Below are 20,071 nucleotides of genomic sequence, written 5' to 3'. Positions count from 1 at the left end.
TTTAGTTTTCCAAATTTTCAAGTTTTTGTGCAAGTGTGAAGTATGGTTTTCTTTCACTTTTTCTAGATTGCAAGAATAGAACAATGAGTAGTCAAGGCTCAGTGGGTGGGGGTGGGGCTGCATCACCAAGCTTCAAAATTGATAAGGGGTCTCCTTTATGGAGACACACAACAAGAGTTGCACAATGTCTTGGGGGTGGGGCATACATATGGAAATGTAATTTTTGCAACATACAACATAGAAGCTCCTATTCCCGAGTGAAACTACATTTTTTGGGCCCTGCGGGTGAAGGAATTCACATGTGTCAAGGTAGTGATAAGAAGGGATTACCAACTGCACAAATAGCAGCATTAGCAAAAGAGCAAGATGATGCTGATAGAGCAGTTGCAAAAGCAAAACGTGGTGCTTCCCAAAAAACAAATATACCAACACCATCATTTGATCAAACAAACACAAGAACACATCCTTTTTTGCCTATGCCAACTACAAATGATGAAGATGAAGACCCATCTCCACTCACCCGCAAGAGAGGCCCACTAGATAGGGCATTCCAAATTGAAAAGAGAGACATTGCTGATTACCAGCTGCACAAATAGCAGCATTAGCAAAAGAGCAAGATGATGCTGATAGAGCAGTTGCAAAAGCAAAACGTGGTGCTTCCCAAAAAACAAATATACCAACACCATCATTTGATCAAACAAACACAAGAACACATCCTTTTTTGCCTATGCCAACTACAAATGATGAAGATGAAGACCCATCTCCACTCACCCGCAAGAGAGGCCCACTAGATAGGGCATTCCAAATTGAAAAGAGAGACATTGCTGATTACCAGCTGCACAAATAGCAGCATTAGCAAAAGAGCAAGATGATGCTGATAGAGCAGTTGCAAAAGCAAAACGTGGTGCTTCCCAAAAAACAAATATACCAACACCATCATTTGATCAAACAAACACAAGAACACATCCTTTTTTGCCTATGCCAACTACAAATGATGAAGATGAAGACCCATCTCCACTCACCCGCAAGAGAGGCCCACTAGATAGGGCATTCCAAATTGAAAAGAGAGACATTGCTGATCACAAAATTGGACGTTGTTTAATTGCAAATGGTGTTTCATTTAATTTTGCTAGATCACCTTATTTTAGGGAGATGGTGGAAGCAATAAATGATGCACCCCATGGTTACAAACCGCCTGGTTATGAGAAGTTGCGCACTACCATATTACATGATGAGAGAAAAAATGTAGAGGCTCAACTTCAACCAATAAGAGATTTTTGGGTTCAATCGGGTGTGTCTATTATTTCGGATGGTTGGAAAGATTGTAGAAACCGTCCATTGATCAATGTTATTGCTGTATGCCCTAAGGGGGCAATGTTCTTGAAGGCAGTTGATTGTGAAGGGCAAGTGAAAGATGCAGAATTTATTTCACGCATTCTCATTGATGCCATAGAGTCAGTGGGTCCTGATAATGTTGTTCAAGTGGTCACGGACAATGCAAAAGTTTGCAGGGCTGCAGGGATAATTGTAGAGTCTAGATATGATCATATCTTTTGGACACCATGCACCGTCCACTCTCTCAATTTAGTGATGAAAGCAATTGGCACCGAAATAGATTGGGTGAAAATGATATATGAGGAAGCTGAAGAGATTCAAATGTTTGTGACAAATCACCACATGTCACAAGCAATTTTTAGGAGTTTCTCGGACTTGGAGTTATTGAAGGTAAATTTTTATATTTAATATATAATTGAATATTATTGGATTCCACAATTATTAATTTTTGTTGTTGTTTACATTAACATGTTTTAATTTTTAAATGTTTTACTAACTTGAGTTTAACATGTTCTTAGGTTGCTGAAACCCGCTTTGCCTCTCACACAATCGTCTTGAGACGACTTGTGAAGGTAAAAGAAGCATTGAAGCATATGGTCATTAGCCCCCAATGGGGCATTTGGAAGAATTCCAATACAGCAAGGGCTTTAAATGTGAGAAGAATGATACTAGATGAGGATTGGTGGGGTCTTGTGAGTTATGTGTTGGAAATCACCGATCCAATAATGGCAATGCTTCGCTTCGCAGATAGTGATGAGCCATGCCTTGGGGATATTTATGATTCCATGGATAGTATGCTGGAAAAAATTAAAATGGTAAGTTTTACGCTCTTTTACAACAATTTTTTATTTGAGAGATATCTAGATTCTAAAGTTTAAATTGACATATTCACTAATTATAATTATTATTCATATTTCATATCTTAGGTCATACAGAGGAGGGAGAATGATCCTGAGGACACCCTTTACAAGAAGGTGGAAAAAATTGTTCATCATCGATGGAACAAGATGACCACACCTTTGCACCTCCTTGCATATGCTCTATCCCCGAGGTACTGTAGTTCTTATCAAATGTTTGTGCTTATTTTATCCAATGTTTGTGCTATTGATATTTGATAGTGTTCAATTGTCTTTTGTTATCCCCAGGTACTATAGTGCAGATGTACTTCGCCTTCCAGGTAGAGTGCCACCATTTAGAGATGCAGAGGTTGCAGATGGGTATAAGAGGGCACTAGCTAAGATATTCCAAGATCCAGAGATTGGGGCAATTGTGAGGAGTGAATTTGCTGCTTTCAACTCAGGTGAGGATTTCGACCCTATTGCCATAGCAGACCAAAGCAGGATGGGTGCCATCAAATGGTGGTACCTTCATGGGCAAGCCTTCACGTACCTCCAACCTCTTGCCATAAAGGTCCTATCCCAAGTAAGTTTGTAAAATTAAGCTTAAGGTTAACATTCTCAATTCCTTGAATTTATTATTTAATTTATTTATCTTGATTGTTGTATTGATAATTTTTAATTTCTCTTTAGGTTGCCAGCTCTTCTGCCGCTGAACGGAATTGGAGTACTTACTCCTTTATCCACTCAATCAAACGCAACCGGTTGGCTCCAAAAAAATCATAAGACCTTGTGTTCATTCACAACAATTTGCGCTTGTTGTCACGGAAGGATCCTAAGTACAAGAAGGGGCCCGAAAAGCTTTCGGATGTAGCACCCGAGACTCCTGATTTAGATATGACCATCCGAGATCTTGCTAGATCCACTTTGATTGATGTGGATGATGAGGAGGAGGATTATGAGTTAACAATCCCCTCTACTACTAGTGGTTTGGGTTCCTCTACTAATACAGATGCAGCACTTGCAGCTCACCAGTACCCCTCTGATGCGGATTTTCTTGAAAATCCATTTGATGATTAAATAAAAAACTTTAGTGTTGACTCTTGACTCTTTTATGAGTAAATCATGTTATAAACTTTAAGTTTAATGATCTATATTTTGAATGTTACAAGCTTTCACTTTCAGTAATTCAATGTGAATGTGTTGATTTTCTTTATAATCGTGAAAATAGATTAATTATCAATGTCATTGATCAAGTATACTAGATTCATACTATGAAATGATTTAGTTTTAGAATTATGTATATTTCTCTTTTTTTTAGTATATATATATATATATATATATATATATATATATATATATATGCACGAATCCTCCACGAATCATAATTGGGAAAAAAAAAAAATCCCGAATCCACGGATCCGATTCACGTGCCCGAATCGGATTCGTGTCACGAATCGGCAACTAAGGTGTAACATGATTCACTCATAAAAGAGTCAAGTGTCAAGGCTAAATTTTTTGATTTCAATCATCAAATGGATTTTCAATAAAATCCGCATCAGAGGGGTATTGATGAGCTGCAAGTGCCATTTCTGCATCATCAGAGGAGCCCAAACCAGCTCCATTAGTAGTAGAGGGGATTGTGAACTCGTAACCCTCCTCATCATCCACATCAACCAAAGTGGATCTAGCAAGATCTCGAATAGTCATATCTCAATCAGGAGTCTCGGGTGCTACATCCCAAAGATTTTTGGGCCCCTTCTTGTACTTGAGATTCTTCCATGACAACAAGCACAAATTGTTGTGAATGAACACAAGGTCTTATGCTTTTTTTGCAGCCAACCGGTTGCGTTTGACCGAGTGGATAAGGAAGTAAGTACTTCAATTCCGCTCAGCTTCAGAAGAGATGTCAACATAAAGAGAAATTAACAGAATACCAATACAACAATCAAGATAAATTCAAGCAATTGAGTCTTAACTTTAAGCTTAAGAAATTAACTTTAGGTGTTAAATTTTAGAAACTTACTTGGGATAGGATCTTTATAGCAAGAGGTTGGAGGTATGTGAAGTCTTGCCCATGAAGGTACCACCATTTAATGGCATCCATCTTGCTTTGGTCCGCTATAGCAAAAGGGTGGAAATCATTTCCTGAGATGAAGGCAGAAAATTCATTCCTCACAATTGCCCCAATTTCAGGATTTTGGAATATTTTAGCTAGTGCCCTCTTATACCCATTTGCAACCTCTGCATCTCTAAATGGTGGCACTCTACCTGGAAGGCGAAGCATATCTGCTCTATCGTACTTGGGGATTACGTAATTTAATTGAACATTATCAAATATCAATAGCACAAACATTGGATAAAATAAGCATAAGCATTTCAAAAGCACTACAGTACCTCGGGGATAGAGCATATGCGAGGAGGTGCAAAGGTGTGGTCATCTTGTTTCATCGATGATAAACAATTGCTTCCACCTTTTTATAAAAGGTGTCCCAAGGATCATTCTCCCTCCTCTGTATGACCTAGGATATGAGATATGAATAATAATTATAATTAGTGATTATGTCAATTTAAACTTAAGAATCTAGATATCTCTCAAATAAACAATTGTAAAAGAATGTAGAACTTACCATTTTAATCTTTTCCAACATAGTGTGCATGTAATTATAAATGTCCCCAAGGCATGACTCATCATCGTCTACAATGAAGCATTGCCATGATTGATTCAGTGAATTCTAACACATAAGTCACAAGACCCCACCAATCCTCATCTAATATCATTCTTCTCACATTTTAAGGCCCTTGTTATATTGGAATTCTTCCAAATTTTCCATTGGGGGCTAATGACCATTTGATTCAATGCTTCCTTTACCTTCACAAGTCGTCTCAAGATGATTGTGTGAGAGGCAAAGCAGGTTTCAGCAACCTAAGAACATGTTAAACTCAAGTTAGTAATTCATTTAAAACATGTTATTGTAAAAAACAACAAAAAATATTATGGAATCCAATAATATATAATTGACTTTTAAATTTACAAATTTACCTTCAATAATTCTACGTCAGAGAAACTCCCAAAATTGCTTGTGACATGTGGTGATTTATCACAAACATTTGAATCTCTTCAACCTCCTCATATATCTTTTTCACCCAATCTATTTGGGTGCCAAATGATTTCATCACCAAATTGAGAGAGTGGACGGTGCATGGTGTCCAAAACATATGATCATATCTAGACTCTACAATTATCCTTGCAGCCCTACAAACTTTCGCATTGTCCGCAACCAATTGGACATCATTATTAGGACCCACTGACTCTATGGCATCAATGAGAATGCGGGAAATAAATTTTGAATCTTTCACTTGCCCTTCACAATCAATTGCCTTCAAGAACATTGCCCCCTTAGGGCATACAACAATAGCATTGATCAATGGACGGTTTCTACAATCTTTCCACCCATCTGATTAATACACACCCAATTGAACCCAAGAATCTCTTATCAGTTGAAGTTCATCCTCTACATTTTTCCTCTCATCATGTAATATGGTAGTGCGCAACTTCTCATAACCAAGTGGTTTGTAACCATAGAGTGCTTCATTTATTGCTTGCACCATCTCCCTAAAATAAGGTGATCGCTAAATTGAATGAAACACCATTTTCAATTAAACAACGTCCAATTTTGTGATCAGCAATGTTTCTCAATTCATTTTGGAATGCCCTATCTAGTGGGCCTCTCTTGCGAGTGAGTGGAGATGGATCTGCAACTTCATCATTTGTAGATGGCATAGGCAAAAAAGGATGTGTTCTTGTGCTTGTTTGATTGGATGGTGGTGTTGGTGTATTTGTTCATTTGGAAGCATTATGTTTTCCTTTTGCAATTGCTCTATCAGAATCTTCTTGATCTTTTGCTAAGGCTGCTATTTGTGCAGTTGGTAATCCCTTCTTATCTCCCCCACTACCCTCACACGTTAATTCCTTCACTCGTAAGGCCCAAAGAATGTAGTTTCACTCGGGAAAAAAGAGCTTCTATATTGTACATTGCAATAATTACATTTCCATATGCATGCCCCACCCCCAGGACATTGTGTGATTCTTGTTGTGTCTCCATGAAGGAGATCCCTTGTCAATTTTGAATTTTGGTGATCCAGCCCCACCCATTGAGCCTTGACTACTCATTGTTCTATTCTTGCAATCTAGAAAAGAAATGAAAGAAAACCATGCTTCAACAAAAAACTTGAAAATTTGGAAAACTAATCAATAATCTATGAAAGAACTAAAGAAAATGGTTGAAATGCATACCTTAAACACTTCTTGCAATGTATTTGCAGCTCTACAACCGATCTCCTTTGAATCCAAGCACTTTACTTCAAACCAGCAGCTATGAGAAAGAAAAATAGAGAGCAAATGACCTTTCATAATGAATAAGAGGGCATTTTTAGGGTTTAAAAAAAATATATATTAAAAAATTAAGTTGGGCCCACCATTTTTATTTTTTGCCTTTTGCTTTGCAGCAGATTGGCGCGGATCCTCACAAGATTCTTCTGTTGGCGCTTGGATCTAGGCAGGATCCTTGTTTCTGCTTGTGGATCCATCAAAATTCTTGTTCCTGCCTGTGCATCTGTCGCGGGCAAATCAATAGGCAGGAATGAGGATCCTACCCGGACCTTCACGGATCCAAGCGCAAATCCAACCTAATATACACGAATCTGGCAACTAAGTTCCAACCCTTTCAATTACTCGTTCTAAAGAAAAGGGTCTCCCCTCTCCACCCGTATAGAACTTAAATAGATAAAAATCAAAATAAAATGATAAATCACAAATTTAAAAAACTCAACATTGCCAAAGTCATAAATAAGATAAAGAAAATCTCATGCCCAGTCAACTCATGATCGGGTGCCATCTTATTAGTGCATGCAACAACCCCTGCCACGACCTCCTCGTCAACCCTAAAAGTATCAAAAAAATAGAACTTCAAGTTTAAGTAGTAAGCCAAGGCACGTATCAGCTAGTGGAGTTGGTTTGTCCATCTATGATCAATTATTCACTAAATGATTTCATATTTTCTTTTATTTCCACCATAGTAATGTGAAGTGGCTTCTTTGGCCCTATCCATGGCTTCTTAAATGAAATCCATTGTCATACCCTATCCATTCACCATACGAGGAACCTTTTATCAAAGGTTTAGAGATCTAAAAAAATTAAAACAATTTCAAAAGTATTACAAAAATAACCCTTAAAAAACAGCAAATAGATTATCTTGATTCTTGAATAAAGTTTAAGTTTGTGTTTTCTACTTACCCAGATCAATTACTCTACATTTTTGTTGAATGTTTTTACCAAAAACAGTTCTTTCAATTTTCTTTGCTTCAACTTATTTGGAGAACATAAACTCTATCCAAGCATTAGACAGAAATATTTTCTTGAGATGAGGAATGGTGCCAAGAATGGTAAGGAAGTGGGAAGCAAATCATGTCCCTCTTGGTCACACAAGGTCCTTGTCATTTGCATGTTTTCGCATCAAAGGAAGGACCTAAGTACGGTCATATATAAATTTGGTAACATTTTTAGCATTTTCAACTACTCTTTTTACCCATCAATTCTTCCCAATGTCCTCTAACAACAAGTCCAAGCAATGTGTAACACAAGGACTCCATGTAATTGTAGGATGCTTCTCGCATAAACATTATACTTGCAGTTGCACTAGCCATGACAATTTGAACAACATTCTCAAAACAGACCTCCCCAATCATCCCATCTAATAAATTGCACAAAATCTCAACGTTTTTTATTTCATGTGACGCATCTATAGACTTCAAGAATACCAAAGCACTATTAGAAGCCAAAAAGAAGTTGACAAGAGATCTATTTCATCCATACATTCATCTATCTGATAAGATGTTGCATCCTTTTCAACCCCAAAATGTTTTTTAATCATCAACCACAAGCTATGTATTTTTATAGCATCCTCTAGCAATGGCCTACTCCAGTCTTTAATTGACGGGGTCCAAAACCTCTTGCCTGCAACAATAAATGCATTCACTAGACCTTTCCAATATGAATAGTTCACTACTTTGAAAGGTAAGTTATTGTAGTACCAAAAGTTGCTGTTAGGGTTAACTCCGTAGTGCAACAACAAAACATTGTCGTTGCAAAGTCATGCTGATACGACATTACAAGTTCGAGTCTCCAGCAGGTGAACCGAAGATCATGTTAATCAATAGGATGACGTATTAATGTGGAAAAATAACTTGATCAGACCCTACATGTATAAAATGAAACAAGGAGCTCACACTCAGGATGACACAATGGTGATCGCCCAATACATTGATTGGGTGTACATTTGAAAAGGAGAGGGTGTGTACAAAGATGCTGACATGGCAAAAAGGTGTGTAATCCAATCAGCAAGAGTAGGAGATATAAGTTGATAATAGGGATAAACGTGGATGACGGATATACAGAGGAGAGAAGGTGTAGGAAGGTGTAACCTCCGATTTCCCCAAGTCTAAATTTACAACTAACACACTCATAGAAAATCAGTTATTACTATATTTCATAGGAAGACAATTATATCATTCATGTTCATGTGAATAAGATTTACCGTTAAAAAAAGTTAAACAAAATTTCTTAACTAAAAACTTGAAACACCATCAAATGAAATTACTACAGAAATTGAAAACCACATACCTCGGAAACTGAGATCGAAATCAAAACTAGGGATGCTTCTACAACCACCCAGGTTAGTACATAAATACCTTTATGACAATATCACGAAGAGACTACTATTCAATATTGTTAAATCTAAATCAAATGACAATTATCATTAAATACCACTACATAAAATTAAGGCATCACTTACCACTGAAAATCATTAGGGCATCGATTACCATTGGAATCTTTTAGGGCTTCTGATACCACTGATTCAAATATGGCTTCCGATACCATGGATTCAATTAGAGCTTCCAATACCACTGATTCAAATAGGGCTTCTGATACCATGGATTCAATTAGAGCTTCTGATACTGCTGGTTTCAATTAGGGCTTCCAATACCACTGTATCATTTAGGGTTTCAGTCATCTCTCAATCAATTAGGGCTTTAGATTCCTTTCCTTCCGATTACTTAATTGTAACAGTATTTCAAGATTAGAAATACACTTATATTCGATATTCATATAAATGAAAAGCAATCCATGAACAATGATATAACACAATTTAATCTTACCTCCTCATAAATAAAAGTGATATTACCTGTTTCCATTAAACAATTGACTGCATAGCTTATCTCTGTCTGACTCACAACTGACATCTTGGGGAGAGGTGAAACATTGTCAAGGGCTTAGCCATCCAACCTCGGACCACAACTTATCCCCACACGATCTCTAACGAGAAAGGCCCTCCCTTCCCGGAATAGACAGGGGTCATCTTGCCATCCACTAGGCTTCCTGGTAATTAACTCACCATACGACTTGGCAGCAGGAGATCACAATAACAAGAATATGCATGAGCTATTAATTAATTCATATTAAATGATAAATATTGAAATGTCATAACTGATACTGATTCATATTATTGATGATTCCTTTCTCACACCTCATCACCCATCATCTTGGCTACACAACCAAGTGAGTCCCAGGTATTCGGAATTCTCAGAGCAGGCGGCTCTATCAATTATTCAAGAAGATTACATACATCCATCATTTCACATTCTATGTTTACATAAATTATGTTCTTTAAAGATTTCAAAATTCGAATGCTTAATTACTTAATTTAATCATAACTGAATTCTCTTCCTCGTTCTTGCAGACCCTCTACACCTCACCATTTCAGGCTACCATGCCAGTGATTCTCAGGTGCTCACGAGGCATATCCACCATACACCTCTCCACCTATTATGGCATTATCGTCGGTGAATTCCTCGGTGTAGATTCATTTATCATCTCATTATGAAAGAAAAGAATGTATTAAGTTCTGATCAATATTATTATTCAAAGTTATTGTGGCTTATTCAAGGTTGATACTCTAAGTTAAAAACAAAGATTATCAAGGAGATATTGAACAGAATAATTGAACAAGAATCTTCTCTTGGAAAAAGGTGGGTTCAGTATTTAATTTAAAACGTAGCACATTCACAACTTGGAATTTAATTATAATTTGATTCCAACTCAGCCGGATTCCATCAAATAGACAAGCTTACAGTCAACATAACAAAATGATGCAATCGGCATGGCAATTAGTAAGGTTTATGCATACAGTTGGCATAGCAGTAATAAGGAAAATGCTTACAGGCGGTATAGCAAATGATAGAAAAGATGTTTACAATTGGCATACCAAATGTTATGGAAGATGCTTACAGTCAGCATAGCAATGATAATATGGATGATGCATACAGTCGGCATAGCAATGATAATATGGATGATGCATACAGTCGGCATATAAAAGTATATTAAAAACGTGCAAGAGAAAAGAATACCCTTACGTGATTGTCTTGTATCCTGTTACGGCAAGTTATGGCCCCGAGCCTAGCTTGATTCGCAGTTCTGAGGACGGGAGAGTATTGTGTAAGGAAAATAGCAATCGCAATACTTCAAAGGTTATCTCCTTCAAGGATGTGAGCCTAGTTTCATTGGAAACAAAGAGGAAATATGGTGTGTGTGTCAATAACTCGTGAGACTCTAATATAAAGTTTAATTTGACTCATCAGCTTCCCAACAGTTACAAGATTTCATTCGGATGCTATACAAAATGTTTAAAGAAAAGGAGGGAAAGAAAGCCGAACCATGAGTGAAGGTAATTTCGTTTTTTACCGCTAAGAAGGCTAAACATTTATGTTGACGTTCTATATCCCCTAGCTCTACTCACGGCTTCCAATATAAGGAACTACCCATGACTTCTTGGCTTCCAAAACATAAAAGATGTAAAACCATTCGAATTCCCAATTAATAAATCAACTATGAAGAGAGAAAAGAATAAAAGCAAATAAGAAGTCAAAAAGAAGAATTGGAAGATTATAATTTGAAAATTATAATAATTCAATTATTATAATTTGAACATTATTATAATGTACAACTAAACATCACTCTATTAAATTATTAAATGATAATGGTGCCAAATCATTTTTATATTTAAATGCACGTAATTAAATATTTATTAAAATAATATGATGAAAGATAAATTAAGATCCTTTGAGATACTTTATATATTTTAATTAAATTATTTATTTAAATAACTCATGCAGTTCCACAAATGTATCCTGTTTCAAATCGCTAGGTCCTCTACCCGTCTGTCCAATGATGGTGATGCCCTGCCTAATTCTTTTCTAACAATGCTTCCACCCCTTCGACATGTTTCCTGCAAGGAATTTCTCCGTAATTAAATTTAATAATCATAACAGTTAACCTTCATCTTAATTCCATGAATTCGTGATTAACGATCAACTAACATGTCATCTTCACTTGAAATCATAACAACTAACCATCTTACCATTTCACCAGATTATAACAAATTAAACTGCCAACTGACTTCATCCGAACCTCAATGGGGATGCAATAGAAAGTAGGTGCGGCATAACAAAGAGATAAGGAAGGTGCATAGGGATAAGGAGGCATGGAGTGATAAGGAAGTGCCTAAGCATGGAGAGATAAGGTTAGAGGGATAAAGAGAATAGGCAAAGGACTAACATTAGGATGGTAGAGAGTTACAAGGGTGTAAAATATTGATAATTACTAAGAATGAGATCCCTCAAAAATGTGGCCTAGTTGATTCCTAGCTCCCGTAAAAAGCATTTCACTAATAAAAAAAATGTGTTACTACCGTCCTAGCTTGTTGATGTTTTTCTTTATCCCATTTGATATCTTCAAGAGAAGGTTGTGCACTTGGAATATCGGGTGGAGCAAAGAAATTTGGGTCTGATGAAAGAGGAGTCTCACTAGTAGTTTGCACATCTCACTAAAGGTAGGTATAGAACCCTCATCCTCATTGTTACCAAAAGATGAATGTTGTTAATAGAAGCTTGGACTTCGACTATCAAGGAAATCCGGAGTGGATATATTCAGATTCATCGTTGTTGCCATGACTTTCTTTCTTTTTTCACCTTGAATCTTTTCTCATCTCCAACTCAACAAGAAGGGCCTTCATCTCTCTAACCATTTCCAAAATTGATCCAAGACAAATATCTACATTTTGTCAAGGCATTTTTGCAATGTACTATTTTTATCTATTGATTACCCTTGTCATCCATTTACCACTATCAGTAAAAGTAACCTCTCCCTTTTTAGTTTTTGGTAACCTATACTTCCATGGCTTGACATTTGATCTACTTGGTCTTGACTTTGAAGTTGACATTTTCTGTTTTAAAATTAAAAAACATAAGGGTTTTGTGAAAAATCAGCAAAAAAAATACAATCAATCATTTGAAAAAATATAATTGAAAAACAAGCTGAAAATACTAGGAAATAGTTTATGAAGGGAAATGGAATTTTTTTACCAACATATCCCCATCTTTTTCAATTTTTAAAAAAATTTCAATCAAAGAAAATGAAAATAAAAGTCACTTCATGCACTCTCTTTTGATGATTTGTTCTCATTTTCTCACTTTCTTCAAACAAAACTCCACACCTGAACTTGGTTTGAGCAAAAAGAAGTAACTAAAAAGAGCAAAAAATTAAAAAGGGGTTTAAACTTTAAACTAAGTCTAGGCATTTAAGATAGCATTCGTGAGTCCATCAAGACTCACAAGTCCTTAATAACCAAAAACTCACCCAAGTCTTTGCAAACAACTTGCCCGAATTGCTATAGAAACTCTCCTGAGTCTTTGCAAATAACTCACAAGTCTCAATCGTGGACTCACCAAGACTGGGCTCATGAGTCTATGACAAATAGACTCAATGAGCCACGAGACTCATGAATCATGGAGAATCCCATGAGTCTTTGAACCATAGATTACAGACTCAACAAACTCAACATACCTTGTCAACCTTGTGGCTTGCCAAGTTGACTGGCCAAGAATTTGTGAGTTGAGTCCGAATGAGTCATTGGCAAAGACTCTTTAGTCCTTTCTGAGACTCGCATGAACCACTAAAGATGCTTAGGCAGTTCTAAAACACTTTTTTTTCTCATTCTAAGCACTTTTGGAGAAGGTGAGAAAACAAGATCAATGTGGCAAAAGAGAGGTTGGTAAGTGATTATTGTTCTCCTTTTTATTCATCGATTGAAAACCAATAAAATCTTGGAAAAAGGGCAATTTGCTAGTGAAAAAAAAAAATCATTTCTCTACCCTACTTTTGTCTTGTAATTTGGCTTGTTTGTGATACTATTTTTTCAAATGATTAGACATTATTTTATTGTTGATTTTTATTTTTTTCATGTTCAAACAGCAATGTCAACTCCAAGGGCAAAGGTAAATAGATCAAAAGACAAAGCAACTAGTAAACCATGGAATGTCCCATGAGTCTTTGAACCATAGATTAAAGACTCCGCTGACTCAGCGAAACTCGCAAGTCTGGAGGCTTGCCAAATCACTGCCCATGAACTCCCAAGTTGAGTCCCGAACGAGTCATTGTCAAAGACTCTTGAGTCCATTGTTGAGACTCGCATGGGCTGCTAAAGATACCTAGGCAGTTTTAAAACAATTTTTATCTCATTCTTAGCACTTTAAGACAAGGTAAGAAAATAAGATCAAAGCAGCAAAAGAGAGATAGGTAAGTGATTATTGTTTTCTCTCTTTTTTTTCTATTGATTTAAAATTTTAAAAAAATTGAAAAAGGGGGATATGCTGGTGAAAAAAATTTCATTTCCCTACCCAACCTTTTCCCTTGTAATTTGGCTTGTTTTTTATTACTGTTTTTTCAAATAATTATTATTTTTTTGTTCATTTTTCACAAAACCTTCCATTTTTTTTTTCCCATGTTAAAACAGCAATGTCAACTCCGAGGGCAAAGCCAAAGAGATCAAAAGACAAATCATACAGAGAGATAAAAAGGGAGAGATCACTTGTATCGAATGTGGTAAATGGATGACAGACAGAACAAACAAAAATTAAATACCACATTGCAAAAATATCTGAATAAAATGTGGAGATATTACCTGCACCAACTCCGAAGATGGTTAAAGAGATAAAGGCCCTTCTTGCTAAGGTTGACATGATAAAAGAAGGGAGGAGAAAAACAAAAGAAGCAGTGGCAGCAACAATGAATCTGGATGTGTCCACTTCAGGTGCTCTTCGTGGCCGAAATCCATGCTCGTCAACCACATTCATGTGTTGGTGACAATGAGGTTGAAGCTAGTGAGACTCCTCTTTCATCACACCTAAATTACTTTGTTCCATCCAATGTTCCAAGAGTGCAACCTTGAGTTAAAGAAAAAAATTGGCAAGGTAGGATGGCAACTACAAATTTTTGATACTACAATACTTTACCTTTGGATGTAGTGAACAAACTATACAATAAGAAAAGGGAAGCAATGGTGAATTGATCCACTTTCCTAATGCACAATCAAAAGAAAGATAGCCCAATAGTCTCAAGTAGGACTTAAGCACTAAATGAATCAATGACTCTTCAATTATAATGAATTGGAATGAGTTAGATTTGAAAGCAACCGATGGGGTGATGCAAGATAGAAGGCTATATAAGCTATATGATAACTTTCAACAAAAACATATAGACAAAAACTTGTAATGAGCAGAAATTAAAATTATACAACACTAACTTGTGATTAAAATCTGAGGCTTTTTGGAGGGTATAGATCGCTTGGGCATCCCTTACCTGGGTATGGGATGCATTCCCATCCTATATCTTACACTTTTCTTGAAACTCTCAAAGACCATTCATCAGATTTTGTAATCTTTAATGGTAGGTTTTCCACCAATTCCTACAGACAAAAAAATAAGGGAAGGTTTGGCTAATGCATTCACAGGTGCAAGCAAGTGGTTCAAGACCCCAACAACTAAAGAATCCAGTGGGCCATTACTAGAACAAGCCGAACAAAATACACACGTTGTCGCTGACGATCAAAAAATATTTTGGAGGATAAAGGGCTGCAGCATCTAATTGAATGAATTGACTAGATGGACAGAAAAGGACATTCAACTTCTTAGTGGCTTCTAATGGTGCAATGGTCTTCTTGAAGTCAATGCCTCATATAAAATCAAAAACATTGGAAATTTGTGCAATATATTAAATGGGCAACCAGTAGGTTGGAGTTGACAATGTCGTCTAATTAACACAAACAAAGCAGTTGCATATGCAGTTATGGAGAGGCATCCTACAATTACATGAAGTCCTTTTGCTGCACATTGCTTGGACTTGTTGTTAGAGGACAGTGGGAAGATTGGATGGGTGAAAAAGGTGGTTGAAGAAGCTAAAACGTCACCAAATTCATCCATAACCATACTTGGTTCCTTTCTTTGACGAGAAAACAAGCAAATGACAAGGACCTTGTGCAACCAAGAGTGACATGATTTGCTAACCACTTCCTCACATTACAAAGCATTCTTGTTGTCATTCCTCATCTAAAGAAAATGCTTGTGTGATGCTTAATCAGAGTCTACAGTCTCCAAAAGAGTTGAAGCGATGAAGGTTGTAAAAATTGTTTTTAATGATAAATTCAAAAAGAGTGCAGAGGAGTTGATCGGGGTAAGTAACAAACAGAAACATAAACTTTATAAAAAAGAAATCTATTTTCTGGTCCTTTTAGGGGTTCAATTTCTAATAATTTAAAATTTGCTTTCACCTCTTTAGGTGATAGAACCTTTGATGAGGATTCCTGGTACGATAGATGGAGAGGGCATATCAATGGGATTCAATTATGAGGCCATAAATAGGGCCAAAGAAGTCATTTTACATTACTACAGTGGAAATAAAAGAAAATATGAAATCTGTTCATGCATCATTGATTGTAGATGAACAAAACAACTCCACAAACCGATACATGCCTTAGCCTAGTTCTTCTCTAATTCATTTAGGCCTTTAGGCCTAATGAGGGGGTCATGACAAATGTTGCATGTATTGATAAGATGGTCATGACCATGAGTTGAGAGACAAGGTTTTTTATGAGTTGCAGATGAGATTTGCTATATCTAATTTATGAATTCGGAAACGTTCATTGTTGAGTTTAACTGTCTAGAAACATCCATTTTACATCCATAGTAACTAATTTTCTATATCTAATTTATCATTTAATTTTAATATTTTTTTATTCAAAGTGTACAAGGGTGTTGATTATAGCTAGTTCAGATCCTAGCTAGATTAGATCATCGGGCCCTTTATCAATCAATTACATTGTATATCGCCTTGTGTAATGAGCTGAAAGATAAATTTAGTTTGTAAAATTATTGGCACTGAAGAGGGCCCACCGGGTTGGAGACGAAGTTAAATTGAAATTGTAAATATTGGCACCAAAAAAAGGCCGATTGGGTCATTAAAATTGTAAAGCTCTCATATATATGTGAGGCTTGTTATTGTAAACATCATACATGTAAAATACATGTGATATATACTCTTGGCAGCGATTTCCCTAAGGCAGCAACCTAGCCTGATTGTGACAGCAACGAATTCAAAGGTAGCAGCGATTGTAATATACCTGCAAACTACACTCAGATCAGGGCTCCAAATCATCACAATGAGTTATCAGGTCAGATCTAGGCACACATCCCTTCAGATATATTATTCTTCTGAGGTCTACATTTAAGTAAGCAGTGGTAACACATCTTTATTTGGTGATATCTATGATTTGCTTCATTGATCAGTGATCTTCAGCAAATCAATAATTGTGTGATATGACAAAAGAGCAATAATAGATGATCTACTTTTGGTGTTGATTTTTTCCCTCCAATTCGGAGGTTTTCCCAGGGTAATATTGCTTGATGATCTATGACAGCAACGAATTCATAGGTACAGTGATTGTAATATACCTGCAAACTACACTCAGATCAGGGCTGCAAATCATAACAATGAATTATCAGGTCAGATCTAGGCACACATCCCTTCAGATATAGTATTCTTCTGATCCCTCCCCACTCACCCCACTCTCCAATGTTGCTTGATCCTAACAATACTTGTACTCATTTCAGGGTTATGCTCTTTAAGCTAGCCCATAGGTGCATTTCCATGTTTTTTCCTACTTGTTTTGCTTGTTAGATTTTCTTTAAAAAATTAAAGTGGCTAAACACAAGTAATTTAACCAAAAACAAAACTAATTTGATATATAGAAAAGTTAGTAGAAAACTGTTTAAACGTCATATTTTATTGATTTGAGGAGAAGGACCTCTTATGACTTGAACGTTCAGTACAATCATTCAACTACTTCACCTCTTCTTTGGCTCTTACTTTTTGAGAATTTGAGTGGGCATCATGCAATGAATTGGGGGTAAATGTCATGTGTATCTTGTTTTCCTCTCCCTTTTATCAATGTTCGCTCCTACATGAGGTGGACCAATAATTCAGAAATATGTATTTTATTAATTCAAGGAAATAAATCTCTCTTGAATTGACTTGAGAAATAATTTACCTACTATTATGGAGATTTTCATACAATATTATGCCTGATTTGAAAATGAATGGGTTGTTTAATTGGTTTTTAATTTTTTTCTTTCATTGTCAGCTCTTCTATGAGACAGATACATTATTATCCAGTTTACAGGACAATAACCTTGCAGCCCTCACCATTACCTCTTCTTCCGTCCCCCTGACCGTTCCTACTATATAATGCTTCTCAGCAAAATGAACACATTTTTAGATTAATCCTAATCATTCATAGTTATTTGATAAAGCTTTACAACATAATGAATATGTCAATCTCATTGTGAGGAACTTGTTCTATCAATTTCCAAACAGATTTATGCTTGTTAGAGAGGTGGCTTAAAGGAAAGCATTTGGAGAAAAATGGAAAATATAAGCATGTTGGAAACCAACTGATGAACATTGAAGAGAGATCTATGAATTTGGTTTACCCCTTATAGGTTTCCTTGCCCTCTCTAAATATGTTCCTCTCACTTGCAATGGTTATAAGAGACTTAGTAGATTACCCTCTAGAAGCTGCTGCAGATACGAAAATCGGTTCCACAGGACTGCACTTCAGGTCCAAAACACTGCATCCCAAAATTGTATGAATATCCATAACTAGATCATCTATAAGACAAGAAAATTGGAAACCTGCAACAAAAATATTTTTTTTAAAAGAACCTAAAAATATTAACTTTTTATTTCCAATCTTACTTCGGGAATGCTGCATTAGTACTAAGATCACAAACAACTCGTTTTGCATCTACATTCCATGCCTTGATACCACCCTGTGCTGTGCCTATGAGCAACTACTGTCAACAAGAAGCACAAGTGAGTTGAAAATTTAAAAAAAAAAGCATGCAGTCAGTTGTCACAGTAGACATATAAAAAGCTACAAAACAAATCCAATCATTTTCATCAAACAATTTTAATTTATCTTATGAAAAACCTAGAAATTAACATACCAAGCGGTCTGACTTATACTCCCAATCAAGAGACATTATTTCAGCACCACAATAGATTGTCGCATTTCTGGATGTTGGGGTTGAAGAATCATATGTCCAAATCCTTTTTAACTCAAAAAAGGAAACAGATATAATATTAATGAAGATGTAAAATATTATATTGTAGCATATAAGATACTCATTTTTGAGATACAAAATCCCATTCAAGCAACTTAGAAAAATATTTTTTCCTTGAGCTCCCTTGTCAATACCTAACAGTGCCATCAGCAGATGCACTAGCAATATTTGTTCCTGCAGCTGAAAAACGGCATCTAGTGATTGGGCTTGTGTGACCTGAAAACGTCTCCTGGAAAAGTATGTGTCGTGTGAAAATATCAGCAATAACAAGCTCTTTAGTATTACCATATCTTCCCATTCTCTTTAACTAGTAGCCAGAGAAATTGGATTATTCTGGTGTGGAAGGAAATCTCTAATCAAATTTAGCAAAAATCCAACACAAATCAATTGAGAGTTGCTTTTATTAGGTATGCTCACCAGCCCACCTGAAACTCCACAATTACTTCTGAAAAATCTTCTTCACTCCATGTCTCACCATCAAGATTTGCACCAGATTCTGATAGGGGAGTTACACCATGCATTATATCAAGTATTGCATAACAGTTTAATTCTTAAACAAAAAGTTGAAAGAATTAGGTTTTACTTAGTGGGCCCTGAGGTTCTTCTTGAGAAAGAATTATTAACTCATGCACTTACTGAAATGTTTTCCCCAGTACACCTGTGGATGCACTGAAGTTGGAGATTACAGAGAGCAAATATTTTAGTATACTTGACCAGCCATGGTGCCTTAGACAGATAATCAACATGCTTTATCATTTATCTGGAAATTAACATACTTTAGAAGTTACACATCTACTAGTGGTATTACAAGATGTGCTATATCTTGCACTGCATAATAGTACAACTCTTAAATGAGAAGTTGAAAGTAGCAGGTTTTACATAGTGGTTCCTAGTGATTCTTTATCCAATACCCTGACAGGCAAATTTTCCCAAATACATAGGCCTCTGCACTGAAGTTCAAGAATCCAGATGGCAAAAGTTTTAAGGATAACTGGCCAGACAGGCCTTTCATGGATGACCAAAATGTTTTCTGATTTATCTGGAAATTAACATACTTTAGAAGCTATATATCTACTAGCTTGCATTCCCTTGCTAAGGGACTATATCATATAATAGGTTTAATATATTCAGAAGCTCATTTTTAAAGAGATGAAAACGGTACATCTGTCCTAGAGAGAGTTGGAACAGGTCTGCTGACAAAATGATTTCTCTTTGTATTTCTACTATATAGATAATTGGTTCCAAAGAGGCTACAATACAAGGAGCGTTTCTCACATCAGAAATTAGCAAAGTCCATAACCAAAGAGCAAGTATTACATAATTCTATA

At 36.2% G+C, this 20,071-nt stretch overlaps 2 protein-coding genes across 2 annotated transcripts in view; one reads left to right on the top strand and one right to left on the bottom strand.

Annotated features, from left to right (window-relative positions):
* Nucleotides 1–20,071, bottom strand: part of LOC149556044 (uncharacterized) — a 49,710-nt gene that overhangs the window by 7,965 nt on the left and 21,674 nt on the right. Inside the window, exons 5-9 of the mRNA XM_089830171.1 lie at nt 19,169–19,239; nt 18,878–18,972; nt 18,627–18,729; nt 18,376–18,470; nt 18,186–18,248 (exon numbers count right to left, since the gene is read on the bottom strand). Of these exons, the coding sequence (XP_089686297.1) occupies nt 18,186–18,248; nt 18,376–18,470; nt 18,627–18,729; nt 18,878–18,972; nt 19,169–19,239 (427 nt within the window). The remainder of the gene's footprint in view (nt 1–18,185; nt 18,249–18,375; nt 18,471–18,626; nt 18,730–18,877; nt 18,973–19,168; nt 19,240–20,071) is intronic.
* Nucleotides 833–2,880, top strand: LOC149556045 (uncharacterized). The gene is made up of 4 exons (XM_089830169.1): nt 833–1,725; nt 1,854–2,150; nt 2,262–2,386; nt 2,481–2,880. Exons 1-4 carry the CDS (start codon nt 979–981, stop codon nt 2,767–2,769), a joined length of 1,458 nt encoding a protein of 485 aa, XP_089686295.1. The 5' UTR covers nt 833–978; the 3' UTR covers nt 2,770–2,880.

The sequence above is a fragment of the Cupressus sempervirens genome, chromosome 5 (genome assembly GCF_028749045.1).
Source record: "Cupressus sempervirens isolate cs-2001-9-10 chromosome 5, ASM2874904v1, whole genome shotgun sequence".
NCBI lineage: Eukaryota > Viridiplantae > Streptophyta > Pinopsida > Cupressales > Cupressaceae > Cupressus > Cupressus sempervirens.
The sequence above is the reverse complement of the archived record's forward strand: the minus strand, read 5'-3'. Positions and strand labels throughout refer to the sequence as shown.